The sequence below is a fragment of the Xiphophorus maculatus genome, chromosome 1, assembly GCF_002775205.1.
Source record: "Xiphophorus maculatus strain JP 163 A chromosome 1, X_maculatus-5.0-male, whole genome shotgun sequence".
In the NCBI taxonomy this organism is placed as follows: Eukaryota; Metazoa; Chordata; class Actinopteri; order Cyprinodontiformes; family Poeciliidae; genus Xiphophorus; species Xiphophorus maculatus.
Window position 1 is genome coordinate 31851617 of NC_036443.1, and position 26388 is coordinate 31878004.

At 48.4% G+C, this 26388-nt stretch overlaps 1 protein-coding gene across 1 annotated transcript in view; it reads right to left on the minus strand.

Moving 5' to 3' along the window:
* Positions 1-838: 838 nt before the first annotated feature.
* LOC102223947 (voltage-dependent L-type calcium channel subunit alpha-1D-like) overlaps positions 839-26388 on the minus strand; it is a 28070-nt gene continuing 2520 nt past the window's right edge. Inside the window, exons 2-51 of the mRNA XM_023339712.1 lie at positions 26031-26269; positions 24962-25062; positions 23958-24063; positions 23447-23586; positions 21233-21387; positions 21008-21160; positions 20450-20646; positions 20264-20367; positions 20031-20182; positions 18690-18761; positions 18439-18520; positions 17782-17808; positions 17553-17713; positions 17241-17466; positions 16959-17166; positions 16770-16890; positions 16573-16648; positions 16451-16499; positions 16317-16377; positions 15698-15800; positions 14569-14698; positions 13562-13621; positions 13387-13493; positions 12812-12899; positions 12588-12695; positions 12467-12519; positions 12241-12387; positions 11970-12171; positions 10942-11100; positions 10759-10869; positions 10598-10681; positions 10367-10495; positions 9957-10022; positions 9702-9793; positions 9440-9599; positions 9216-9343; positions 8950-9046; positions 7635-7737; positions 7275-7376; positions 7064-7194; positions 5280-5411; positions 5153-5207; positions 4742-4940; positions 4298-4405; positions 3053-3189; positions 2862-2974; positions 2615-2792; positions 2484-2531; positions 2290-2390; positions 839-2203 (exon numbers count right to left, since the gene is read on the minus strand). Of these exons, the coding sequence (XP_023195480.1) occupies positions 1940-2203; positions 2290-2390; positions 2484-2531; positions 2615-2792; positions 2862-2974; positions 3053-3189; positions 4298-4405; positions 4742-4940; positions 5153-5207; positions 5280-5411; positions 7064-7194; positions 7275-7376; positions 7635-7737; positions 8950-9046; positions 9216-9343; positions 9440-9599; positions 9702-9793; positions 9957-10022; positions 10367-10495; positions 10598-10681; positions 10759-10869; positions 10942-11100; positions 11970-12171; positions 12241-12387; positions 12467-12519; positions 12588-12695; positions 12812-12899; positions 13387-13493; positions 13562-13621; positions 14569-14698; positions 15698-15800; positions 16317-16377; positions 16451-16499; positions 16573-16648; positions 16770-16890; positions 16959-17166; positions 17241-17466; positions 17553-17713; positions 17782-17808; positions 18439-18520; positions 18690-18761; positions 20031-20182; positions 20264-20367; positions 20450-20646; positions 21008-21160; positions 21233-21387; positions 23447-23586; positions 23958-24063; positions 24962-25062; positions 26031-26269 (6125 nt within the window). The 3' untranslated portion in view covers positions 839-1939. The remainder of the gene's footprint in view (positions 2204-2289; positions 2391-2483; positions 2532-2614; positions 2793-2861; positions 2975-3052; positions 3190-4297; positions 4406-4741; positions 4941-5152; positions 5208-5279; positions 5412-7063; positions 7195-7274; positions 7377-7634; positions 7738-8949; positions 9047-9215; positions 9344-9439; positions 9600-9701; positions 9794-9956; positions 10023-10366; positions 10496-10597; positions 10682-10758; positions 10870-10941; positions 11101-11969; positions 12172-12240; positions 12388-12466; positions 12520-12587; positions 12696-12811; positions 12900-13386; positions 13494-13561; positions 13622-14568; positions 14699-15697; positions 15801-16316; positions 16378-16450; positions 16500-16572; positions 16649-16769; positions 16891-16958; positions 17167-17240; positions 17467-17552; positions 17714-17781; positions 17809-18438; positions 18521-18689; positions 18762-20030; positions 20183-20263; positions 20368-20449; positions 20647-21007; positions 21161-21232; positions 21388-23446; positions 23587-23957; positions 24064-24961; positions 25063-26030; positions 26270-26388) is intronic.

Sequence of the window (26388 nt, forward strand, 5' to 3'; positions counted from 1 at the left end):
TTTCTATAATTTTGGTAAATATTACATATTAGTAGCACAGAGGGATGTTTCTCTTGTTGCTTAATATTAATATATTCATCATATTTTTTAATTTATAAGAGTTAAGTTATTGAACAACATCTCCAAACTATTATTATTCTGTTTTGAATCCTGGTGTTTAATAAACAAGTCAGAGATTATGTTTCTGTTTCTGTCCGTACAGAAAAGTCTCGTCCACATTTTTGTCGTTTCATTTCTTATCATAAAGTTTATAAAGTTCTCCTCCTGAATCCCTTTTACATGCAGAAATTCATATCTATCTTCCATCTTTTTGGGGTTTTCTGGGTCTGATATGATTTTTACATTAAATGAACCTTCAAACTGCCTAAAGATCCTTTTTTTGTTTGCAAGTTTACATTTGAACTTCTGCAATGATGTTGTGCTGTAAAATGTCTTAAAGTGAAAATGCTGACGTCGGCTCCATGTTGCTCTGTCTGATGACATCATTTTAAAATATGACATCAAATGAAATCAGTTTGTCAGTGACGGAGCCGCCTGTCCGACCGAAGCCTCTGTACTCGAGTACTTGCTCAGGTTCTGCCGTTTGGACTGTTGCTGCGTTACCTCCCTCAGCCAGCAGGGGGCCCTGCTGGTTGGTTCATATCAATATTATTCAAACCTGTAAAAGTATTTTTGGTACAGATATACTTTTGTTCCTGGACTTGTTGCCTGCAGGCTGCAGCTGCGTTTGGACCCACATGTCGGCCGGTTTCCTCCTGCTGGACCCTGCTGGTTCTGCCCGCTTGGTGTCATTAGATACTTCCACATATCTGTTAGAAACAACACGGAGTCGAAGGCAGAGCGTGATCTGGATCTTTATTGGAAGGAAAACAGATTCAGGCAGAGCAGCTCCTCAGCGTCTGAGCAGGAATCAAAAGCCCTTAAAGAGTTCTGGGGAAAAGTCCAACGGGTCGGAAGAGATAAAAACACGACAACAAGAACAAGATGAGTCGGTCATCAGCATAAAAAACACCACAAGTAGAAAAACGAGCCGGACCTGCGGAGAGAGAGACTGAATGATCTGAGTTCATGTGAGGCAGGAGGCCCAGCGCCACAAACTGCTGACATCTTCATCATCATCTTCATCATCAGCTCACAGATGCTTTTTCCTCATCACCTGATGATGTCATAGCCCTGGAGGTCGATGGCGCCCGGTGGAGGAAAGTCAACTCCGTTCAAACGAATCACCAAACCAAATCTAAATGCGTCCAGATTTGGTCGGATAAACTGGAGAAACTATTAGAAAATATTGTCTTTTTATTAGTTATAAAATCAGCTCAGATTAAGGTCAAAATAAGTTTCATATGTTCAACTTGTTACTTTATAACTTGAATAAATGAATAAATAAGGACAGAAATAAATCCACCAGCTCATTTTTACACATTAAAAAATGTCAAAAACCTTTTTAATCTGAATCTGTCCTCCTGCCTTAAGCCCAGAAATCCGATCCGATCCGACCAGAACCAGAACATATTACAGTTTAATGGACTCGGTTCTAACGTTCAGAGATTATCGGTGCAAACTCAAGAGAAATTCTGGTTTATTTACATCTAGAAAAATCAACGAGCCTCTCAGACGGTGAATCTCCATGGTAACGGGCCTAACCAGGTCGGAACCTGTGACCCTCTCCTCTCAGTGTTGATAACTTTAGTGTCAGCCATGATTAAACCCGATCCTGGTTAGACCGTCATATCCTCAGAACCGGGTCACAGGAAGCTGAACCCGACCAGTTTATGGTTCTGATCCATTTCTTCCACAATCACATTTTAACTTCCTCTACGTTTCTGTCCTGTAGCGCAAACCGCTCCTATTGGCCAGCACCTTTCAGGAAACCCCACCTCTATCCTCCTATTGGCCGGCAGTCTTGGCCCCGCCTCCTTCTTCTCTGATTGGTGGATCCTCAGAATGAGGTCACGCAGGCCATCTCGTCAGCCAGCTCCTCCTCCTCGCGGCTCGTCCTGATTGGCTCCTCGTCGCTGTAGAGTGCCGCCGGGTCGTCGCCGATGGTGTTCAGGAAGTCGTGGCTCCCGGAGCTCAGCAGGTCGCTGGCCGCCGACTCCATCTCGTCCACCGTCATGTGACACGCGTCTGCGATCTCTCGCTTGGCGAACGCGACAAACTTGGGGTCTCGTGCGTAGAGACCGAGTCCCTCCGAGATCAGAACCTGGAGACAGAACAGAGCGGAACCCATCGTCTCCACGGAAACGCTCAGGAACAGGAAGTGAAGAGTGATCAGTGGCGCTCTCTCACCGCCTCCACCAGACTGTCGGCCGATCCCCGTTTCTCAGCGAACGGAGCGCCGAGCTGCGAGGGAACCCTGAGGGTGGTGTAGGCCCGGTATGGGGGCGGAGCTACAAGACAGCCACATGACCCGATCAGAGTCACGTGACCCGATTAGCTGATGATCCGTGTGAGGAAGACTCGTGTCTGTTTTTTCGTCTCACCTGAGCTCCCAGCTGATCCACTGAACCAGGGCGGTCCATCTGCTGCTCCTGTCACAGGAAGCAGCATTAGCCAGACCCTTCACATTAAAAGCCATTGGCTAGGCTTTTATTTTGAAGTCCTGCCTCCTCACCTCTTGCTGCCCCTCCGTTCTTGCCCTCGCCCCCCCAGGGCGGGCTGCCCTCCTCCTCCACCAGGATGAGCGGCGCGTAGAGGAGCCGCCCGCGGCGGGGGCACGGCTTGGCCCAGGACGCCGAGGACACGGCGGCGGAGCGGGTGGACAAACGGCGGGAGTCGTAGCTGCTGAAAACCTGGCGAGGAGAGGGGCGGTTACCTGGGGAACAGGTGGGTGAGTGTCTGGAGCGGCTGTCCGAGGTCACCTGAGGTCGCGCGCGGCGCGGCGGTGATGTCGGGTGATACGTCCCGGGAATCGGCAGGTCGTCGCTGCTGCCCTGCCGCCTCAGACACTGGATGTTGAAGGACGGTTTTCGGCCTGGTGAGCAAAACAAACACACCGCTCAGCCGGCTGTGATGTCACACCCATGATGTCAGCTGTGAGACAGTCTGTCACCTGTGGGAGTGGCAGGAAGTAGGCGTCTGCGAGTCGTCCTCCTGCCCTCACTGTAACTGTCGCCATAGCTACCGTTGCTGTAGGGGGCGTGGCTATCGCGGTGGTCTCTGTACAGCGACGAGTCGTCGGGGTAATGTCTGACAACACAGTCAGATGATAAATAATCCAGCCTATCAGCTGCCAGCGTTCCCCTGCAGGGTGGAGGCGGGACCTGGACCGGTCCTGGTCAAGCTCCGCCCACACATCTGATGGCAGCTGTAGATGCTCCTCCACTAATCTGCTAATGCGCTAGAAGCAGAGCTAATTCTTTGCTTGTTACTTTTGCTAATATTGAACACATTTAGCGCACTTAGCTTACCCTGAAATAACTTTTCCAAAGCGCTAATTTACTTGGCTGTTCTGTAAACTTTTAGTAGAATAAAGTTGTCAAAATGGTTGAAATTAGCATGTTAGCATTCCACAAATATGTTGATAATGCATTTAGCATTAGCTGCTGCTAAATGCCATGTTGTTATAGGCTATAGCATTAGCCTCCGCTAAATATCATGTTTATATTTCTGTGCTGACTCCATTATTATGTTTCGCTTAGTTTAAAGATGGTAAATTGTAAGTGAAACTGTAGAGCCTTACTGACACCTAGTGGACGTTGTTGACGTATTTAATTTGGAAGTTGAGCAGAAGTCGTCCGGCTGTCCGTGTGGTGTGATAGACTGTCCTTCAGACACGTTTGTCCCTTGGACACTATTAGTCTGTAAGTTCATTTGATTAATTATTATTTCAGTATTGTGTAATATTTTATAAGACATAGTTCCATGTTTTCCAACCAAAATACAAAGCTACATCGTTAGCTCGTTAGTAATAACTGGGAGCCATCAGTTTGCTGTATTCTAGTTATTTTCTGTATTTTGTCTGTGGTTGATATATAATTTTGAGCTTTGTTACAGTTTTACAAAACAAACCACAAAACAGTTGAAAACAAGAAAACTATCAAGGACTGGATTATTTTAAACTCAGGTGCTAGCTAGCTGTTTAGCTTTGTAAGAGCAACACAACATGAGGGCAGCATATTTTCACTTTAGCACTAGCTTCTGCTTCATACCACGTTGGAAGCACTTTAGCTTCAGGGTTAGCACAGCTCACCTGCATGTTAGTGAGCTACTGGAAGCACTTCCTGCACGTTGCTAAGCTACTGGAAGCACTTCCTGTGCGTGTTGGAAGTACAAGCACTTCCTGCGTGTTGCCTACCTGTCTCTGGAGCTGATGCTCTCATTGTCCTCCTCTCGGCTGTGGTAACCCTGCTCTCCGTAGACATCCACGTCTCCGTTCCTCCAGGATCTGTCCCTGGAGTCTCTCCTGCAGACCAACAGATGAAAATCAGATTTCAGACCCTGAAAAGCTAAAAAGTTTTAAGTTTTACTTTTACGAGATATAAAGAGGAGCAGCAAAAGCAAAGGAGGCAGCTTAGCAGAGCTGCTAACAGCTGATGATGTCATCAGGACATATTACTGTGGAATATGATCTTTGCTGCCTAAATGTTAAGCTGTTAGCATGTTAGCATGAAACTGTCCAGCACCAGTCTTCAGTCAGAGACGTTGCAAGACTGACTGCAACTGGAGACCCTTCCTTGGACTCTGAAGATATTTGGGTGGCCTGACTTGATTTCTCTGTGGGGGAAATGAAATGACACACCGTCCATATTTGTAGTACGACGGTCTCTTGTGGGCGGAGTCTGTCAGGCTGTTCTTCACGGACGGCCGGCGAAGATGACTCACTGATGACCTCACGCTGTCTCCACGATGAAGATGCTCGTCATCTTCGTTTCCATTTGCCATCTTGCTGAGCGACCCGACTCGGTGGATGAAACCGCCGTTTGAGACGCCGCCATCGCCTGCAGAGAGAAGCCCCGCCCACTGTCAGTTCTGGTTGAAACGACGCTCTACTGCCCCCTGCTGTTCATGCTCAGATTGAAGCTGATAGCAAGTATTTGATCATTTCCTTTTTTGAGATTAAAGGTCATTGATGGTCTGATTTTAAGAATCTGAGGGTCAATAAATGAGGATGATGATGGAAGGAGCGAAGGAAGGTTCAGCTGCATTTTACCAGTAGGTGTCACTATGGAGCCTCGTCGAGTCTCTGGTCCAAATCCGTTCTCGGCCTGCAGACAGAGAACAGAAAGTTTGAGGCGGCTGGTCAGACTGCCAGCGGTGGACCGTGGGCGGGTCGGGACCTTGTAGGCAGCGTTCTTCTCCAGATCGTCGCCGTCCATCAGCGCCTCCTCCTCGTCCTCCAGGTCTTCGTTCAGAGCCAGACGCATCTCTGGACCCAGATCCTGCAGCGTCTTCAGACCCGCCTTACACAGCTGCAGCGAACACAGAGAAATCACTTTCTGCCTCAGGCGGTGAGACATCTGATCCGAGTGGTGGGAAACAGTTTCAGCATCAGAACATGACTGGGAACTGAAGAGAACGTAATGAGACGATAAGCATAAAATGTTTCAGCTTTTTTCCACAGATGCTCTTTTCCCCACTTCAGGGGCCTCATGTACAAAACACTGCGCAGTTTTCACACTAAAACTTGGCGTAGGACAAATTTAGAAAAGTTCGGCGCACAAACAAATTCAGATGTACGAAGCCTGCGCACCTTTCCTTTATTCATCCTGATTTACAGGAAACAGAGCAGCTGCTGCTCCGCCTGTCGCCTCCATAAATACATCTTAATGTAAATTAGTATAAATACCCGGAAGTCTGTGAAGCAGTAACCATGGCAACGTCCTGTTCGAAGCAGAATAAGTATTTATAATAATAATAATTCTATCTTTTATTTCTAAGTTGCTTTCAGGGCACATAAGGTCACCTCACAAAAATCAAACTAATACATTTTAAAGAAACAAACTCCAAATGAATCCTAAAGATCTCAGAGCAGCAGAGCGTTCAGCCGGGATTTCAACGTTTCTTCTGAATCCAGGAATCATGAGCAGAAGTTACATTTACAGAGTCCAGATGATTTCTGGCTCCACTGGAGGACGGCTGCAGCTGGACCGGTACCGGTACCTGCTTTAAGTTCTGCTCAGAGCTCCAGGATGATCAGTCTGGATGAATCTAAACGATCAGAAACCAGCAGATCAATCTGATCTCTGATCAATGGCTCCATGTTCTCCATCAGAGCCAAAGCTCCTCAGGTAGCGGCTCACCTTGATGCAGCTACTGATATACCTGGGATTGTCTCCACACCTGATCACCTGATCAATAATCAAACTGTTTGATCAGCCCTGGTTTCTCTCTAGTGAGAATAAATAGATGCATTCAGACGATGAGTTTCATCTTTATGAGACACAAACTGAGCAACATGATTATTTACATTGAGGTTTTCACATCCTTTATTTCTCTTTTCTTTATTGTGTGTGTGTGTGTGTGTGTGTGTGTGTGTGTGTGTGTGTGTGTGTGTGTGTGTGTGTGTGTGTGTGTTAGGTTGTCTGAGGATAAATGTGGTTCAGTTTCATCATTTAAACACTAAAATATTAAAATCATGAAACCCATCTGGTTTGATGCTTCCTGGTCTAAATAACTGAATGCCGTCAGATTTCAGTGGATTTAGGTGAGTTTTGACTCTTTGTAGTTTATTATTGTTCACAGAAAAGTTTGTCGCACATTTTCACGCCAGGGAAAAAGTGCGCATATATTTATGTAAACTTTGACGCAAAATTCATTTTTATACATGCCGACTTGTGCGTTAAATATGGCGCCGCACATTTTCTGTGCGTACGGCGCTTTATACATGAGACCCCTGGACATTACTGCGAGGGAATGCAAAAGAAAATGCATGTCCCCTAAGGGGATCCGTAGACTCGAAGTGGAGAGCTGAAAACAACATAACATTATTACTCATTACTCTCACATATGTTTATGCATTCTGCTGCAGTAGTCACATTTGACCACTAGGTGGCAGCTAAACGTTTAAAAAGCTTTTGAAAAGCTCAGAGTTTCTGGGACAACATGGAGAAAGACAGCTAACCTGAACAGCAGATGGATTCGTAGAGTCAGACTCTCCCGTCACGTTTCCTTTCTCCTTCCTCTTCCTGAACTTCCTGAAATAATCCTGAATGAGGAAAGTTGCATAAAACTTCCCGACGGTGACTTCCTCCTCTGCAGATGGAGAGAGAGAGGTTGAGTCTGCAGACCGGCGGACGGAGACCCGGCTTGTCCCTGCAGGCCAGTCGCTCTACCTTCATGTGGCGGGATGACCTCATCCAGCAGCTTCGGCTTCATCCGCTTCCAGATTTTCTTGATGATCGCCCTCAGCTCCTCATTCTCCTGCTCAGGGCTACCTGTCCGCAGCACCCAGGGGGCGGAGCCAAAGACAGGTTAGAAGTTCATACCTGAACCATCTCAGTGTTGGTGGAGTTGATGTTAAACAGATTAAAGACAGAAGCGCAGCTGAAAAGTCACTTCATATGCAGATGATACTGTGATTTATGTTCCTCGTCTGGCTAATTTAGCAAAGCTAACACATCTTTATTTTCTAATACAAACCATGAAAAAGAAGTTTAAGCTGAGTCATCCTCCACCTGAAGGTTGTCACGTACCTTCGGTTTTGATCTTGAGCGCGGTGCGAACCAGAGCGAACAGTGTGGCGTTGAAGGTCACCATGCCGTCAGCGTTCAGAGGCATGTTCATGGCCACCAGGCGCTGCGGTGCAGAGGGAAAGGACGACTCAGGTTCTGTTCAGGGGGTAACAGACAGATCCAAAACACTCCTGCAGAAACTCTGACTCCTTTACGTTTAAGTTACGTTTACGTTTAAGGTTTTCGTCAAGATGGCGCCGGCGCAGCTGGCTGCCTGCAGACGCAGCTCCCGTCGTGTGTGTTTGTCTGTGTATATTTGCTGTAACCGATTAAGGATCCGTGCTTGAAGAACCCATGGATCATTAGTTGGGCTTTCCACAATGGCTGGATGTGGTTCTGTCGATGTTCTCCATGTTCTTCTGCTACTTTTTCTACTCTTGGTGCCGGAGAACCTCGCCGAACGGAGTAGCGGCATTGTTTGCTCGTGTGAACGGCTGATTGCGCTGTGTGGGCCTCTGCTGCTGCCCGGAGACGGGCCGGTGGTCCCGGAAGAGTTACGGAGGAGACGACGGGGCTGCAGGTCTGGAGTTAAACGGAGGTAGAAGAGGAGACGGCGCAGGCCAGCGGTAGGTAGGGGAATAGGACAGACGAACTCACAGCGCTGGTTAGGACCCAGAAGGAGTACTGGGAGTGCAGTATCTTCTGCTTCACGGAAACCTGGCTACACTTGCTTATTCCGGAATACAGCGTGGAGGTTCCTGGATTTTCCTTGGTGCGGGGGACAGGGACTTTTCCAAGAGTCAGAAGAAGAGGGGCGGCGGGATTGCACTTTATGTGAGTGAGAGGTGGTGTAATCCCAGCCATGTTAACGTGAAGGAACAGATTTGTAGCCCGGACATTGAACTTCTGGCTGTGGGAATGCGGCCGTGTTATTTACCGAGGGAGTTTACGTCCGCCATTTTGATCGCTGTTTACATTCCCCCATCAGCTGATGCAGCGGTGGCCTGTGACGTCATCAGCTCTGACACAGCCAAACTACAGACTCAACACCCGGACGTTGTTATTGTGTCTTGTCTCTATGCTGTAACTGCGAAGTAATTTCCCTGCTGGGATGAATAAAGTACTTCTATTCTATTCTGAAGGACAAACCCTAACAATCCGACGCTAACTACCGATTAGCTGTAGCTTTAGAGTTCTGTTTCAGAGAAATATTGGAACTTCTGCCGAGCATCAGTAGGAACCAAGAACCAGAACCGGCAGAGAACAGAACCGACCAAGGCCAGTGTAGCGCTTCACACTTCTCCAACCGAACTGGAGTCGGGTTAGTCCTGCTTACCTTACAGGCCACCCTGTGCGGACAGAGCTTGCCGAACCCCAGAGGAGGCTGGATCCTCCGGAGCAGCGCCACCACATCCAGATGTTTGATCCGACCTCTGAGGAAACAAAACGATCCACAGACTGGTGATTCCGGTTTCTGCTCCAAATGGCAGCAGCAGAAGTCAGGAACATCTCAGATCTACGTAATCTGAAGAAGCTCATCATAAACTGAGCTCACAGAACAACTGGACTACTGACAGGAAGCAGAACCTCTGCAGAACCTACTTGGCCTCTGGATCGTACTCTGACCAGATCCTTTTGAATTCATCCAGATGATGCGGCCCCAGGATGGACCAATCACGCGTCAGATAGTCGAAGTTGTCCATGATGACGGCAACAAACAGGTTGATGATCTAAGTGAGAGAAAGAAGTTTGGTCAGGTTTTGGTCCAAATGGAGGAATGTTCTGGGAACGTTATGGGAACATCCTGGGAATGTTCAGGTTCCCACCAGGAAAGCACACAGCATGAAGAAGCTGATGAAGTAAACAATGGCGAAGTTGCTTCCGCAGCTGAACTCCTCTCCTGGTTCGTAGTCCGACTCCGGATCGCAGCGTTTCCCTGGAAGGCTGGCCAGCATGATCTCCTGCCACGCTTCACCTGTGGCACACCTGTTCACACCCACACACACACACACACACACACACACACACACAGGTAAACCAGCAGAGACCGGGCGCTGAGCATCCAGAAGGAGAGGAGAAGCCTCTGACCTGAAGAGGAGCAGGACGGCCTGAGGAAACGTCTGGAAGTTGTTGTTTCTGTTGATCTGAGTGTAGTCCTGCATCGCGATCTTCCCGAACGTCTGCCAGATACAGCAGACGGAACAGTTAACCCGAAGACAGTCAGAACCTAGTCCTACTGCGTTCAGGTTCTGGGGGACATGCAAAACCTTCCAGAACCTCATCAGCTCTGGTGTCTGGACTCCGAACAGTACCCCCTACAGGCTCACCTGTGTGTGAACTCACCTGCATGCCGATGACAGCGTAGATGAAGAAGATCATGGCAATGAGCAGAGCGACATACGGCAGCGCCTGCAGGGAGAGGACGGGGAGAGTCTCAGCCTGACGCGGCGCCCAGGAGCCAGGCTTCAACCTGACAACCCGACTGATGGCTCACCAGCAACCTGAAGGTTTGTTTGTTTATGATTATTGAGCTCAGTGATTTTCTAGAGACTGTCCACCTTCTGATCCACTTAATTCACGATTTTCAGGTATTTAAGACATTTTACCAACATCCTTCGTTTACTTCCTGCTCTCTGGTTAACACCGCTCCTGCTAGCCCCGCTCCTACTAACCCTGCCCCTGCTAACCCTGCCCCTGCTAGCCCCTAACCCTATCCCTGCTAACCCTATCCCTGCTAACCCCGCCCCTCTAACCTGCAGTGATTTGATGAATGTCCACAGCAGCGTGCGAATCCCCTCCCCTTTATTCAGGAGCTTGACCAGTCGCATCACTCGGAACAGGCGGAAGAAGGTGATGGACACCCTGGAGCTGTCCTCGCCGCTCTGAAAACAGAAACATTCATTAAGTCCTTTTAAACTTGAGACGTGATTATTTCAGTGGGATTTTGGATAGTGATGATCATTTCACTGTGATCTGTTACTCACGCTGAACTCTGTCACCACGATGTCCACCACGCTGCCGACCACGATTAGAGCGTCGAAGGAGTTCCAGGCGTCCACAAAGTAGTGCTGCAAGGACAAGGAAGACATGAGACGCTGTGCAGGATGCGGACCGACCGATCGTCCGTCTGCATTCGGTTCTGCACCCGGAGCCGCAGGGCCAACAGCTTCAGCAGCATCTCTGCGGTGAAGAGTCCGGTGAAGACCATGTTGAGGATGTCCATGACGTAGCTGAAGGTCTTGGACTGCTCGTAGTGCTGCAGCAGAGACAACACTCAGCTCGCTTTGGTCCGACTGGATCGGCTTTGACTAACTGGACCAGTACCGACCTGCACGGCCAGTGTGACGGTGTTGAGCAGAATCAGGACGAACATGACGTACTCGAACCCCGTGGAATTGATGATGGACCAGAACTTGTACTGAACCGGGTTCTTTGGGATGTAGAGTTTCAGAGGCTGAGCCTTCAGGGCGTACTCCACGCACTGACGCTGAGACAGAGGCAGACAGCAGAGATGAGGCAGGAGACATGGGACAGACATGGGACAGAGCGTCCTGCAGCCCAACGATTGGACCGAGGACAGGAACTGTTCCAGCAGAACCACCAAACAAAAACAGCAAAGACGTTTAATTTTCTGTCTTGAATTATTCCAGACATTTCAAGAAGCCGACAGAACTGAACTGCTTGGGTCTGAATCGGGTTTTCTCTGGGTTTACTTCTGTTCCACCAGGTGCACCAGACAATGTTCTGAGTGGACTTCACAAGACCAACAGATCCAGAACCAAATCAAGTCAATCATACAGAACCGGGACCAGCTGTGGGAGGAGCTCTGTCCAACATGGTGGACAGTCCCAGCGATTCAGACTCCAGCAACAATCAGGAGACTCATTCTGTAGTTTCAGTCCTGATCTGAAGCAGAAACAAAACTTTCGCTACGCGGAGATAAACCCACAGACTGGAGACAGACGTCCACTGACCGCCCAGGTTTGGGAACCTTCGGGTTTCGCTGACCCAGCAGATCGCGATGCTTGATGATGATCTTTTGCTAAAATGTGATTTTTTTCCCCCTGGGTTTAGAAACTATCAAAGAAATGTGGAGGAACATCAGGGAGAATTCCTGAGGCCTGACTGAGGAAGAGGAGGGTACTGCTGCTGGGTTTAGGACTTAGGAACCAGAACCGGGACAAAGACGACCCGGTTCTGTTGGACTCTTGGAGCTCTTCGTAGCCTAATGTCCTCCATCAGCCAGAGTGAATATTTTTCTGGAGGTTTGGATGGACAACGTCTCATGTAGACATTTTGTCCTCAGACCGATTTGGACTTTTGCTGAGGTTCTGGTCCAATAGGACCGGGTCTTACCTGGTTCTTGTCCAGCTCACAGTTCTTGTACTCCTGCTCTCCTTGCTCTCTGAAGGTGATGATGACAAAACCCACGAAGATGTTCATCATGAAGAAGGCGATGATGATGATGTAGACGATGAAGAAGATGGAGATCTCCACCCTGTAGTTGTAGATCGGACCCGAGTTCTCTCCGTTGGCGTCGATGGCTTTGTAGAGGAGTCTGGAGAACCAAGAGACAAACGCTCAGACCCAGCTGAGGAAGATGAGCTGATGAAGGTGGGATACTGACGCGGGCCAGCCCTCAAAGGTGGACACGGTGAAGAGCGCCATCATCCCCATCAGGACGTTGTCGAAGTTGAAGTCACTGTTCAGCCAGATGCGCTCCCTGACCATGGGGTGGCTCACGTCTCCGTCCTTGTAGACGACGAAGGTTCCTCTGCAGACACACACCTGGTTCAGCCTGAGCGGAACCAGAGCCGGACCAGAACAGGACCAGAACCGCCTTTCTGACTCACTTGCACTGTTCCGGAGTGCTCTTGGCCTCGTCGGTGCAGCGGTAGAACTTCCCCTGAAAGCAGAAGCAGAGTGAGGCGGTGGCAGCGCCAGGCCCGGGCCGGGTGAACGGCGGAGAGGAACCTTGAAGAGCTGGACGCCGATGCAGGCGAACATGAACTGCAGCAGCGTGGTGACGATCATGATGTTCCCGATGGTCCGGATGGCCACAAACACACACTGGACCACATGCTGCAACACACACAGCAGAGAGACTTGACACCTGGACGACCAGAACCAGGCCAGAACCTCCTCTGAGACCCGACCCAGCCCCAACCCTCACATCCTCACCATCAGGGGACCGTTACCTTCAGTCCTTTGGCCCTGTTGATGGCTCTGAGAGGTCGCAGCACCCGGAGGACTCGAAGGATCTTCACCACAGAGATGGCGCTGGAGCTGCAGACACACAGAGGAACCAGAAAACTTCTGATGGGACCAGACAGGAGAAGATCTTGGAGAGCCGGTGCTTTCTTACTGTCTGAATTTATTTACACTTCTGTAAAAATGACATGCTTCTGCTTGAAAGTGATTCTAAAGAAAGACGATTTTCTAAAGCTAACTTGGGCATAACTCTGACCACTAGAAGGCAGCAAAGTTCAGCCAATGGGATTGTTGGTAAGTCTAACCCAGGGAGAGAACTAAAACATGCAGGATGACTCTGGACCAGAGTATCAACAGGCGATGGTGGTCAGCATGGCCGCTGTTCACAGCATGAGTCCATGGAGACGGAGGTCTCCTCTGCAGTGGAAGGTAAAGAGCTGAGCGGCGAGGTACGTTTCCCTGGAGGCACGAAAGCATCTAGAAAGATGTTTCTGGAGGAGATCAAGCCAGAGTCTTGCTACATGTGCCTTTGGTTAGAGGAAGTTAAGGTTTAAATACTGACTGCAGAAAGAAGGAGACGAGTGAGACGCTGACGACCAGGAGGTCCAGCAGGTTGAACCAGTTCCTGCAGAAGGATCCCTGGTGGAGGAACGCGCCATGGACCGTCATCTGAGAGAAACAGACAGGAAGTCACAGGGGAAGCTCTGGGCCAAGACTTCCTGCCGACGGATGTTTACCTTCAGCAGAATCTCCACGGTGAAGATGGAGGTGAAGGCGTAGTCAGCGTAACCCAGAATCTACAGACACACAGGAAGTTCAGACTCAGACAGGAAGTACAGTCATGGTCACATTCCTGTTCAAATCTGCTGCAGGTGAGCTGAGGCCTCAGGTGTGGACCAGCAGTGTGGAACATCAGTCCTCATGGTGTACCTCAGGGTTCTGTCCTGGGATTCTTATTAAATAATTATTTCTTCAGCATGTTTTGGGTATTTTTGAAATCTGTGTTCACTCAGCTGGTCTTGGTTTGCTTCTGCTACTAATTAAACCCGACAGATTTCTGTGTGAACGGTTTACGACCCCATTTTAGCAAAGATGGCCGCCGTCTGGACGGATAGTAAAGTTGCTGAGAGCGATGCCCCGGTCACCAGATGGTCAGCAGACAAAGGAAGAACGCTAACAGCAACGGCCTTTAGTGGAGCACTGACTGCAGCTTCTGACCCGGTTCTGACCCGGTTCTGTTTGGAGTCAGACCAGGAATGATGAGGTTAGGTGTGATGCGTTCACTGACTCAGACCGCCTTTCGTCACTTCATTACTGTCATTTTCAGACGATGTTTAGATTCACCGTCTGGATTCTCCCTTTTTTTGACGTAAAGGTTGGATAAAGTGCGACGTTCAGACTGCAGATGGTTTGAAAACTATCAGATTTATTTCCACACAGTGGAACAGATCAGATTTACTGGAGGGAAATTTGGTCCCAGTAAAATGGCTCACAAATCAGAAACAGAACCTCAAGAAGTCTGAGTTCAGAGACAAGCAGAGTTAGAAGCAGAGACTGTGTGTGTGTGGTAATTTTTCTCTCTTTTCTCTTATTTCTGCCTCGTTGACCCGGTTAATCACTGACCCGGACTTACCCTGAAACCTTCTGAAGCCCCGCCCCTCCCGATGCCAACCCAGAGGCGTTCTGATGACATCACCTGTGACATCACAGAGTCGGGTGTTAGTGAGGAGGCTGTGGGACTCACGTTGTTCCTGAAGGAGTGCGCTCTGATTGGATCCTCAGCAGCCAATGAGCAGCTGCTGAGGATGATGAAGACGAGGATGAGGTTGGTGAAGATGTGGTGATGGATGAGCGTGTGGCAGGCGACACGGATCCTGCGAACAGAAAGACAGAGACAGAAGAGTCAGGTCTTCATGTGGAACCAGAACCAGCTGGTCTCTGGATTCTGGCATCTGTACGGATCAGATCCAGCTAGACAAAAATGAAAGTTTAAACACAAGTAGAACTTTCTGGGGGTTCTGGAAGAACCGACCCACAGAACCACAACACTAATGGTGCTTAATGAGTCAGTTGGTTTTTCTTTTTTTAAGGAACTTCATGGACTCTGAGATCATGATTCCCTGACCCTGGAAGGTGGGATTTGGGTCTCTGAACTGGGTGGATCTGTGACCCACCAGGCCCAATCAGTCACTTCAATCTAAGGTCAAACTCTGATGCACCAAAAAAGTGACCTCTGGTCCTCCAGACCTCGGTCTGGCTTTGGTTTGAATGTGAACGCCTAGCAGACCAGAGACCACTCCAAAAGCAGGAAGTGGACTACAGTGCAATGCATTCTGGGTAAATCCAACCAAAGCTAACATGCTAGCCTAGCGCTAGCAGCAGAAATGGCTCCTGGTCTTCAGCCAAAGACTAAACAGAAATCCTCCAACACTAAAATCTGACGCCTCCATCTTGTTTCCATCTGGTGAAGAAGGAAGTTGCTCTCAGTGTCTTCAGAGGTTTTTGTGTCGTTTCCTTCAGTGGTTCTTGGTGCAGCGCCCCCACAGGCCAGGAGGGGAACAGGTTGGTTTGGGTCAGAACCACAGCAGCTGGAGGTGGAGCAGATGATGGAGTTCTGGTTCTAACAGAACCGGGTCTATGAGGTGGAAAAACCTTACTTCACTCAACTCTAAGAGTAAATTAAGGTTTACTTGCTTATTTACTGCAACTTTATCTTTCAGAAACTCATACATTTAAGTTGTTGAGTTAAAAATCTAAAAATTGCAGCATTCCTTAGGCTTTGAGAATAGAAGTTAGTTGACACAATGAAGGTGGCTGAAATATTTTTTAGTGTGTGTGAAGGTCAGTGAATGCTGAGGTGCTCACACACTCACGGGTTTGTTTTGCTGAGACAGAAGAAGGCGCTGCCCTCTGGGATGGGAAGAACTTTCTCTTTAGGAGGAGCAAGGTCAGCCATCTTCAGCTGGACGCCTCCGTCTGAGGAGAAGAGAGAGGAAACATCTGTTTGGATGAAGAGCTCATCCTACTGACCTGGAGCTACAAGGTCTGCCTGACCAAGATGATAATGGGCCTGGACTCTGGGGGTTCTGGTCTGCTTTTAGAACTGGGCTGGACCGATGGTCTGTTTGGTGACCCAACATCTAACCCTGAACCTCCAGAAGTCCTTGTCCCTGGAACCACTCACCAGTTCCCAGAGTCAATTTCTGGACTGTTGTGAAATATTTGTCCATTTGAACAAACCAATCGTGCCTCCAGAGAACATGCAGGACCAGGGGATTCTGGTTCTGGTTCATTTAACAGATCCTCACTGTCTTTTACTAGAACAGTTTTGGGTTTTAATTTGGAAAAATCGACTGGACCGAAGACTGAAGCAGAGATTCTGCTCTGGAGAGTCAGATGTTGTCCTAACATGGCTGCAGAGAGCAGTTCTGGTTCCTGGTTGGTTCGATGGTCAACGGATCAATTAGTCAGAACGTTACTGTGAGAACAGACCGTCTTCTCCTTCAGGAAGCTCCTCTTCCTCCTCATACTCTGTATCTTCATCGATGTCCACCTGAAGAGACAAACAAACGTTAGAATAAACCGAGGACACGTCAGAGACCTGGTAACCCTGGAGATCTGCTGACCTTCACTTCTCCTTCGGCCTCCTCCTCTCCCTCACCCTCAGTCTTCTTTCTGCAGAAGAGAAAACAGGAAACCATCAGGCGAAATAAAATCCAGGTTTCCCATCTGCTTCTCCATCACTCACTCTTTCTTCTTGTCATCCCCATCGCCTCCAGCCAGATTGTCGACAGCAATGGCCAAGAAGACGTTCAGCAGGATGTCTGATGGTCGGTAAGGAGAAGATGTTTGGGGAGTTCTGATGGATGGATGGAGTCAGATGAGCAGAGCTCTCCAATAATAAAGCGTTTGATTGACCATGTATTGGTTCGTTGCCATGGATACAGTTGCCACAGATGAAGAGGATGACAAAATAAATGCAGACGATCATGCCTGGGAACACCGGGCCACCGTACGCCATGATGCCATCGTACATGACCACATTCCAGTCCTCACCTGTCAGGATCTGACACACAGTAATCATCACGGACACGCCCCCTCAGCTGGTGACATCACCTGTTGTTGCCGTGATACCTGGAAGCAGGTGAGCAGCGCCTGCGGGAAGGCATCAAAAGTGCTCCGCTTGGTCTGTGTCTCATCGAAGTTAAACTTTCCTCCGAACAGCTGCATGCCGAGCAGAGCGAAAATGATGAGAAAGAGGAAGAGGAGCAGCAGCAGGGAGGCAATGGACTTCATGGAGTTTAGCAGGGAGGCCACCAGGTTGGACAGAGCCGTCCAATGGCTGAGGAGACACATGGACACCATCAGAGACCAGGAGTTTGGGGCCCACCTGGAGGCCCAGGTGTGACCTCTCACCGTGTGACCTTGAAGATGCGCAGCAGGCGGACGCAGCGCAGCACAGCAATCCCCAATGGAGGCATGATCTCCAGCTCCACCAGAATGGTCTCGATGATCCCACCACACACCACGAAGCAGTCAAAGCGGTTGAAGAAGGCCACGAAGTAATGTGCCAGACCCAAGCTGTACATCTTCAGCAGCATCTCCACCGTGAAGAGAGACAGCAGCACCTTGTTGGCAATGTCTGCAGAGGAAAAAGGACCTCACCAAGACCGCCCAGCATTTGTCAAAGAGAGGCCGCCGGGTGGCAGCGCCGAAGCTGGCGCTTACCCTGGACTTGAGTCAGCCAGTCGGGCTGGTTGTAGTGTTCGGAGGCGCTGAGTGAGGTGTTCAGAAAGACCAGCAGGAGAACCAGCCAATAGAACGTCACCGATTTGACAGCGGTGCGGCAGTTCCTGCGACAGACTCGGTTCCAGCGACGCAACGTCCGGCTGAGACAGAAAGAACCCTTCAGCAACTGGAACGTCTGAAAATAGGACTTTCTTCTGCAGAAACTCACCAGCAGCTGATCTTCATCACAGAAGCACTGGAACACAACAGACTGAGGTCAATCTACTGCCTGAAGGTGGCGCTGGATGATGAGGTCATCAGCGGTTGAAGAAAGCCACATGACATCATCATCATCCAGATGATGATGTCATGTCTTTATAAGCTTCTGGTCAGTGGTGGCTACTGCTAACTATCTAGCTTAGACTTAGACTTAGACTGACTTTATTGTCATTTTGCATGCACAGGGTGAATACAGAACGAAATTTCGTTGCATATGGCTCAGGACAATGTTTTGAGCTTCCAATGTTATGAGGTTACTCCGGAATATAAATCTAAATATAAAATATAAAGTGCAGGACTGACAGTAAAATAGAAGTTATTTAGCTCTGTACATGTGCAAGGTATGAAGTGGAGACCAGATTTTGAGTGCAGTCCAGTTAAGAGTTCAGCAGTCTGATGGCAAGTGGGAAAAAGCTGTTTCGGATCTGCTAACTCTAATTCACTAATTATGAACATTAGTTCCACAAATGCTAAAGCGCTATAGAAAATATGGCCTTTAATGGAAGCTAACGCTAGATGCTATACCAACATTGTAGTTAGCGGATACTAATGATAGCAAAGTCTTAATTAAACTCTAAAAATCCCAGAGAAAATGGAAGAAGGTTACCAGCAGGCTTGGCAGCAGTTGGTGTGTTCTTCATCGATGTTCTCGGTGTTCTCTGAAGCTGTCTCACTCGCTGGAAGACTCGCTAACAGACAGAGACAGACAGGAAGACAGAGAGAGACGGAAAGCATTAAGGTTTTGACATTAGCATTATTGTTCTCCATCAGTGTGTCTGTCTCTTTGTGTCCACCATCTACTGTGGATCATTGTCTTGTCAGAGACATTCTGGACCATTTGATCTGAAACTGACTCACCATGAGTGTCATTGGAATGACTGAACCAGCCAAACTTCCTCTTTTTATCGGACAGATCCCCCAGGGACGGCCCTGAGACACACAGGAAGAGACAGATTCATTACAGACCACCCTGCAGAAGCTGGACCAGTTCACTTATTCTCAGGTTCTACTCCTCCAGGTTCTGCTCCTCCTGATCTTTGGCAGGATGTGATGGCGTGATCTTGGAGATGATGGGGAACCTCTGGAGGATGGAGCAGAGGATGCATAACAGCTCCATCAGCAGTCATGAAGGTGTTGGTGTTTGATGGTGAAGAAGGAGTTGAGCCTGGAAGCAAAGCTTTCCATTTATGATCCAGAAGGAATGACAAGCAGCTGAAATAAGTTCCCTCTACAGCAGGCACCCTTGACTCCAGGCCTCTAGGGCCAGAATCCTGCAACTTTTAGATACATCTCTGCTTCAACACACAAGTCAAATAATGACGTTGTTAGGGGGACTCTGGAGAACTGGGCCAAACACTAAGGAGGTGATTCAGGCATTTGGGTCAGGTGTGTTGGACCAGACAGATCTAACAGGTACAGGACACCAGCCGTCAAAGACTGCACTTGAAGACTCCTGATCCACAGGGAAGCCGGGCTCTGCCTTACAGGTCAGGAGAAGAGATCCATCCTGGACCTGTTACCCTCATGGAAGATGGTGGACAGATGGACGGAGAATGATCCAACCAGAACCTTCTCGCCATCCATTAATGAGAGCTACATGTTTCTGAAGGTTCCAGAGAGAAGATGTGCAGAAGTCTAGATGTTTTAGGCATGAGCATGTTGCTTATCAGAACCATGATAAGAACCTGTGTCCTGAAGGTTGAGGAGACCAACAAGCCCTCAGAATCTGATCCTCTCAGAAAGCAGCAGTTTTGGATGTGGACCTTGAAAGAGACCTTCAGTGTTTGTGCTTCTTGACTGTCCAGTCTGACCCGTCGTACACCATTCTCCTCTCTGGAGAGATCCATAAATAATCTACTGAGGTCAAAGTGGATCTGAGAACGGCAGTAAGGTTGCCCTGTGTGGACATCATATTGACACCAGACTCCAGAACGTACATCTGACCTGTTCAGCTGTGTTCTTGATGTTCTGATTGATCTGGATCTCTTTGTGACCCAGCTGATGCTCAGCTCAGTCATGTGACCAATGGTAAGCCATGTCACATGACCTGATTCTGCAGCTCTCTCCTTTGATCCAGAGAAAATCCTTAATCTGAGTCAGTACGGAGTGCTGGGCTGAGTCTGGATTATTTCTGTCTCTCAACATCAAACTGCTGGACTGAAGGATGAAAACATCGACTCACTACAGAGTCTGACTTACGTGGGTTTCCGTCCTCGTCCAGTTCATCCATGTCCTCCGCCTGAGTGATCCAGTCCATGTATCCACACAGATCCTCCTCCATCTGCTGCTTCTCCCGAAGCTTCTGGAAGTCTCCCCGGGCTTTGGCCTTCTCCCTTTCCTTACTGAACTCTCTGAAACATTCAAACGGCATTCATTTAGAGGTGAGTTCTGGTCCGGTCCTACCATCAGAACCTTCTGGGAGTTCAACTGACCCACTGAGGACTCCCAAAACCAGATTGAGAACAAAGAAGGATCCAAAAATCACTAGACTGACAAAATATACCCAGGGCAGCTCAAAGCCAATGGCGTCGTTCATCTGCAGAGAGAGACCAGGAGAAGGATGAGGAGACGTGGACACAACTCTGAGTATGGAAGGACAACTGGAGGTGAGTCCTCACCCAGTACAGCACATCGGTCCATCCCTCCATGGTGATGCACTGAAACACCGTCAACATGGCAAAGAAGAAGTTATCAAAGTTGGTGATTCCACCATTGGGACCGTCCCACCGGCCCCGACACTCAGAGCCGTTCACAGTGCACTGGCGGCCATGTCCGGCGAACGCACACGGCACCGGCTCGTCCTCCACGTAGTTATCTGGAGACAAGGACAATCAGTAGAAGAAACTCACTGAGGAGACAAGAAGATGATGAGGCAATGCCCAAAAAAAACAACGCCCTAAAGAGGTAACAGCCTCGGCGAGACAACACTATGAAGAAACATTTTCCCTGGCAGTAAATCGGTAAATGTCAGTGTTTGATGATTGAATGCTTGTTCATTGAAAATAAAATAAACCCTTCTTTAACTGCAGATAAGGTCTTGTTCTGTATCCTGTCAGCAGCTGAACATTTAGGAAAGATCACCCAGACAAACCGAGTGAAACTATCTTCATGATTCTCTCTGGACCTTGTGGGGTGTGAGTGATTACAGGTGTGACCAGTCCATTTGTGTACAGCACCTGTCCTGATGTAATAGCAGGTCCTGTGCATTCGTCCGATGAAGAGTTCCAAGCCAATGATGGCGTAGATGATGATGACGAAGAGAACCAATAGAGCGATGTGTAGCAGAGGAACCATTGCCTTCATGATGGAGTTCAGGACGATCTGCAGACCTGAAGAACACACAGAACTGAAGACATGTTGGACACACATTGTCCAGTCAGGTCACTGTCCAGGAAACTCACTGGGGACTCCAGAGACCAGCCTGAGGGGTCGCAGCACCCTGAAGGCTCTCAGAGCTTTGACGTCCAGACCTCCCGGCTTCCCTGGCATGTGGTGAGTGGTTGCCTGCTCGCCACTTGACTTATGAGTCATCGTTTCCAGGACAACGCTGAATAACCTGCACAGAAAAAGAAAAGTGAAACATCAGTTACGTGTTGTACTTCTGAAGGTGTGGCTTCTAGGAAGGAGGAGTCAGCATCCCCAGAAGTTTCCTTCAAATGTCTCACTGTTCAGGTTTGCATCCAGTTAATACGTTGGTTTCTGATGCATGTCTGATCCCAGAGGACTGAGTAGACTGAAACTACCCACCCATGTGACCCTCCATCGACTGCTGACTTGGTAAAAACCAGCCCCTTTCAGATAAGATAAGATAAGATAAGATAAATCTTTATTGTCATTGTCACAAGGACAACGAAATTCAAAGGGTGCCATCAGTTGGTGCACATGCCCAAAAACAAAAAATAACTGTCTCACAATTCACACACAACGCAAGAATTCTCTACACTTTGCTCCGTCCAGACCCTCTGGACAGAAATTGAGAAATGTTTGTTTTCTGAAGGTGTAAACTCTGTTGAAGTTCAATGAGATTGACTCTGATTTAACTCAATTGCTAATATCTAGCCATGACATATGTCATGCTAACCCTGTGGGGAGTAAGGTGACTACATCTTTGCCAGCAATAAAATGCTTTAATCATCCCTCTTTAATTGCTAGATGAGATGAGAGTCGAGTGTAATTGTGTAGAAAGGTGATGGAAGTCATAGGTCCAGGAGGGAAACCCAGGCATTCTCTCTGGCTCACCCTGCAGGATCCCAACGTTTTCCTGGATAACAAGGATAACCAGTCCCACCATGGAGTTTTGGATCCTCACCCATTGGGAAGGACCAGGAAAACCTCCAGCTGGAGGCGTCCAGATGAAGCTGGAACCCTGTAGAGCAGCAGCAGCAGCTCTACTCTAAACCCACAGAGGAGATTCCTTTCAGGTGTTTGAGTTCTGGTTCTGGTTCTTTCAGTCCTGGTAGGACCATAGATGAGGCCTGGACCATCGATGAAACAGTAAATCCTTTTAGCTCTCCACCACAGATCAGGCATCCACTGAGACCTTATCCTCATCCAGGCGCAGCAGTTTACTTCCGATCCTGCAGAGAAGCATGAAACTCCAGAGGGTCCATTGCTGTCTCTGATGCAGTGAAGTGAACCAAAGCATCCCCAGGCAGAGTTACCATGACAACAGGCTTTATCATCACCAGCATCATCACTGCTCTGAGGACATCCAGTCATGTCTCCTGTCCTGCAGTGAGGACAGAGGATGAAGCTTCAGGTCTGCAGGAATCAGAGCCAACCGCTCCATCACTTCAGTGTCTCCAGACTGAAACACTTCAGCTCAGTTAGGATGGATGGATGGATGGATGATGGATGGATGGATGGATGATGGATGGATGGATGATGGATGGATGGATGGATGGATGATGGATGGATGGATGATGGATGGATGGATGATGGATGACATCATCTTTCAGGTCTGTATGGATGTGAGAATGTGGCTGTTCTTATTTTGTGGGTTTTTTCTGCCAGTTTGTTGATTCTTGTGCTGTGTGTGAATTGTGAGACAGTTATTTTTTGTTTTTGGGCATGTGCACCAACTGATGGCACCTTTTGAATTTCGTTGTTCTTGTGACAATGACAATAAAGATTTATCTTATCTTATCTTATCTTCTGGACATGGAATCTCTGTTACAACCTGGGCGGCCATTGTTCAAAATGGAAATAACGTTTGCATGAAAATGGACAGTAGCTTTTAGCGGTAGGAGGTAGAGCTGATGAAAAAGTTTGGCCCAATAATTATCAAGTCACTAAACAAGAATCTCTTAGCTCTGCTAACGCTAAACCGCTACACCTAAAAAAAATTAGCAGAAGCTAACAGTAGGAAGGAACAACGATCCTCAGCTGGCCTGGGAACCAACGCTTTGGGAGGATCCGGTCCCAGTGGCTGGAGAGAGGAAAGTCTGGGTCTCCAGGCTGCTGATGGATGGATTTTATTCATAAAATCATTGAGAACTATGAATCACTTCACTTCAGATATATAAACTACTTAAATAAAGCGGGTCAGAACCTGGGACTCGCCCACAGAAGGATTGAAAGGCCTACACAGACCTCCAGGGCTCCTGTGTTCCTACCCAACAATGACGATGACGAAGTCCAGCAGGTTCCAGCCGTTGCGGATGTAGGAGCTTGGGTGCATCACCAGACCATAGGCCAGGATCTTCAGGAAAGTTTCTATGGTGAAGATTATGAGGAAGACGTACTCCACTTGTTCCTGAAACACAGAACAAGGTCCGTCAGAACTGGACAGCGGGACACGTGATCGGTTCTGGTGGCAGGAGAACATGGACTGGATGATCTCAGTCCATGTTTAAGTCCGTTGGGTGGAAGACCAATGAACAACATCTCCTGATTTCAGCTGAGAGCGAGGCGCAGCCATCACTCCAACAGGAAGTGACTGCGTGAACAACAGGCTCGGTCTGGAGACGGAGGAGGATGCTGAGAGCAGAGAGAGCTGGAGCAGCAGAACAGAAAGTCCTCAGAGCCGATCACAGATCTGTCAATCATCCACTGATCCAGCATTTATCCTGCACCGCTGCCTCCACAGCCCCAGGCTCTTATTCTGGAGGTCAGGCCTTCTCTCACCAGGTCGTGGTTGGTGGAGTTGGAGTCATCTTCAGGAAACGGTTTGGAAACTCCCAGAGCTACGCAGTTAGCAAAGATGGCTAACAGGATAAAGATATCGAACGGTCTGAGAAACGAGTTCAGGAAGTTCTGAAACTAATAGAGGAACTGCCTGGTCCCTGGTTTAATGGCACCAGAACCTGTTTCTGTCTCCTGCTGCTGGAAGACTTCCTGGTTTCTGTCCAATCAGAGAGCAGAGACACGCCCACTCTCTTTCCCTTCCAGTAAATTTCAGCTCAGCATGGTTCTGGAGACACTGAACCTGGAGGTTCTGATGACTGGGTCAGATCTCCCACAGAAAACAATATCTGTGTTTCCATCAGTGTGTTTTTATTTGCATTTTGAAGTATTGCATTAAAAATGGTCGATGGAAACGGCAAAACTCAAAGTTTTTGCGCTCGCTTGAAGTGGATTTGGGGTTTTCTGGAAAAATTCATTAATGGGAGATGGAATCACATTTGCTGAATAAATTCTGACTTGCAAACTTTTTTCTGTTTCTTACAGCTGTGTTTACGTCAACATCTGACCAAATCATGCTAGCCCAGTTAAATCATTCCAGACCAGGAGATGGAAACAATTTTCTCTTTTTGCAATATTTTCAAAGTTTACTCAGAATTTGCATGAAAATTGGGTGAAAACATCTTTCTGTAGAACCAGAACCATTTGCATGTGATGACACCAGAGGGTTCTGATGCTAACAGAAGCAGAATGATGTCAGGTCCAAACTGGAATTATAAAACATGTGTAACCATGGTTACACATGCCCTGCGACAGACTGGCGACCTGTCCAGGGTGACCCCGCCTCTCGCCCGGAACGTAGCTGCAGATAGTCACCAGCAACCCTCCCGACCCCGTTAGGGACAAGGGGGAACAGAAAATGGATGGATGGATGGATGGTGTAACCATGGTTACACGTTATTTATAATATCCTGAAATGTCCTGGCAGCTGATTGGCTGAAGGATACTTCCACTCGACGATGTGAAGTGCGGCGCGTCGGATCGGGTTGTTGAGCTTCAGACAGAACAACGCTCTGGGGGCCCGCTGGACCTGGTTGCTGCCCTGCACCTGAGGAGGAAGGTGACATCATCACTTACATCATCAGTTTCTATGGTAATGTGTCTGGTTCAGAGCGAAGAGCCAGCACATCCTCCTAATGAGAAGGTTTTTCAGAACAAAACGGATCGGTTCTTCAGATGTTGTAGAACAGGGGTGTCAAACTCCAGTCCTCAAGGGCCGGTGTCCTCCAACTTTTAGATGTGCCTCTGCTGCACCACACCTGAATAGAATAATTAGATCATTAGCAAGGCTGTGGAGAACTGATATACACAAGGAGGAGGTAATTAAGCCATTTCATTCCAGTGTTTTGTACCTGTGGCACATCTAAAAGCTGTAGGACAGCGGCCCTCGAGGCCTGGAGTTTGACACCTGTGTTGTAGAAGAACCGATTGTCATGGCCTCTGAGGTCTGGGGACCCAGAACGTTGACATGTTGACATGTTTCATATGTTCATAAAAATACAGCTGACTTCAGTGTGACCACCAGATCTTTGGTTCTCATTTCATCCCATCATCATCGGGTCAGAAGAACCAGAACCACTTGATGTCAGCAGAACACAGGATGGGGTTCTGGTCAGGAAAATGACTGAAATAATGCTGAAAGATTTGATCGTTTCTCCAAATGAAGGCATGTTTTCACTTGATGTTAGCATGTTCTAAACCAGTGGTTCCCAAAGTGTGGGGCGCGCCCTCTAGGGGGGGCGCGGTGCCACTGCAGGGGGTGCGGGAAGCAATATGGATGAAAAAAACAAACAGTTACACAAAAGTGTTTGACTGTAAAGATGGTTTGTAGTTTGTTTTGTTGCAACCTGAAGTGTGAAATAAAGTTCAGTGGAATCTGAAAACTAAATGTGTGTTTAGGTTTCTGTCTGGTTGAACCATGTCACCAGTTGATTCCTTTTCCTTTTATTGTAATCCATACGGGTCCAGAAAGTCTTTGGGAACCACTGTTCTAGATTGATGTTAGCGTGTTCTCACCTGTTTCTTGGCGTGTTGTCCTCTTCTTCTCTGCGTTCCAGTGGAGCTCGTGGTGGAGTGAAGCGTGTCGGTTCTCGTCATCCTCACTCCACCTTCATCTCCTCCGTCCAGCTCCTCGTCCCACTCTGCTTCCTCTTCCTCGTCTCTTCCTCCTCCACTTCCTCCCCCTCCATCCGCCTCCTCCTCTCCGCCCCCCTCCTCTCCATCCTCCGTCGTGGCGTAGCCGTTGCGAGCGCTCCCTGCAGACAGAGTGGAACCAGCAGCTGATGAACCTGAATGTTGCAGCGTTTCTCTGGTTAACCACCAGATTAATCGATTAATCTGATTTGGGTTGAAGGTGTTTCTAAACGTCTAAATG